General features: G+C 41.8%; 1 protein-coding gene across 1 annotated transcript; it reads left to right on the top strand.

Moving 5' to 3' along the window:
• The first annotated feature begins 205 nt into the window (after positions 1-205).
• Positions 206-849, top strand: LOC123439296 (pectinesterase inhibitor-like). The gene has a single exon (XM_045116033.1). The coding sequence runs from the start codon at positions 226-228 to the stop codon at positions 778-780; it is 555 nt and encodes a 184-aa protein (XP_044971968.1). The 5' UTR covers positions 206-225; the 3' UTR covers positions 781-849.

Below are 849 nucleotides of genomic sequence, written 5' to 3'. Positions count from 1 at the left end.
TTTGATTTGCAATTTTTTTGCTGGATTCAGAAAATCTAAAGTATTCATTTGATCATTCATTTATTTATATGATTTGTGGTCATATTTCGTGTAGCAAAAGCAATAAATACTATGTGACTAATATGGAGATATGATAATGATTTTCTCTTGTAGGGGTGTCTATATATAGAAATATATATAGTCACAATGTACCACAACAACACAACAATACTAAGCTAGGTGCAAATGCAAGCTACAACGGCGAGCACTTCAACATTTGTAGCTATTTTTCCCGTCGTGCTCGCCATAGTGTCCTCTCACCTCCTTGTTGCCCATGCTAACACTAATGTCATCTCCCGCACATGTAACAAGACCAAAAACCCTGCATTGTGCATATCGGTGCTTACTGCCAAGCCACAAAGCTCCCATGCCTCCACCGAGCATGACCTCGCCAGCATCGCGTTGAAGATCGCCACTAACACTGCGAAACACAATGTCAAGGTCATCGGTAACCTATCCAAGAACAACCAGAGCACACCTGAGGGGTTTGCACTTGCCATCTGCCTCAAGGCGTACACTGAAGCCACTAGTGCCCTTGAGATTTATGCCGGCTCTAGCTTCAAAATTGGGTCATATACTGATGTGTTGCAGGTTGTTTCGTTTGCAATGGACGTCAGTTATACATGTAAGGCAGCGTTCACAAAGATAGAGAAGAAGTCCCCAGTGTCCTACATTGATCGCGAGATGAAAGAGCACTGTACTGTCGCTAGCAACCTCATCAACCTACTTGTTCACAAGTGACGACATGTTATTCGTGCCGCATATATGCCTATTGCTTTCAATAATCAATTGATAATGTATTTGAAAATA

This window comes from Hordeum vulgare, chromosome 3H (assembly GCF_904849725.1).
Source record: "Hordeum vulgare subsp. vulgare chromosome 3H, MorexV3_pseudomolecules_assembly, whole genome shotgun sequence".
In the NCBI taxonomy this organism is placed as follows: domain Eukaryota; kingdom Viridiplantae; phylum Streptophyta; class Magnoliopsida; order Poales; family Poaceae; genus Hordeum; species Hordeum vulgare.
Note: the sequence above shows the minus strand (reverse complement) of the source record. Positions and strands in the feature narration are given on the sequence as shown.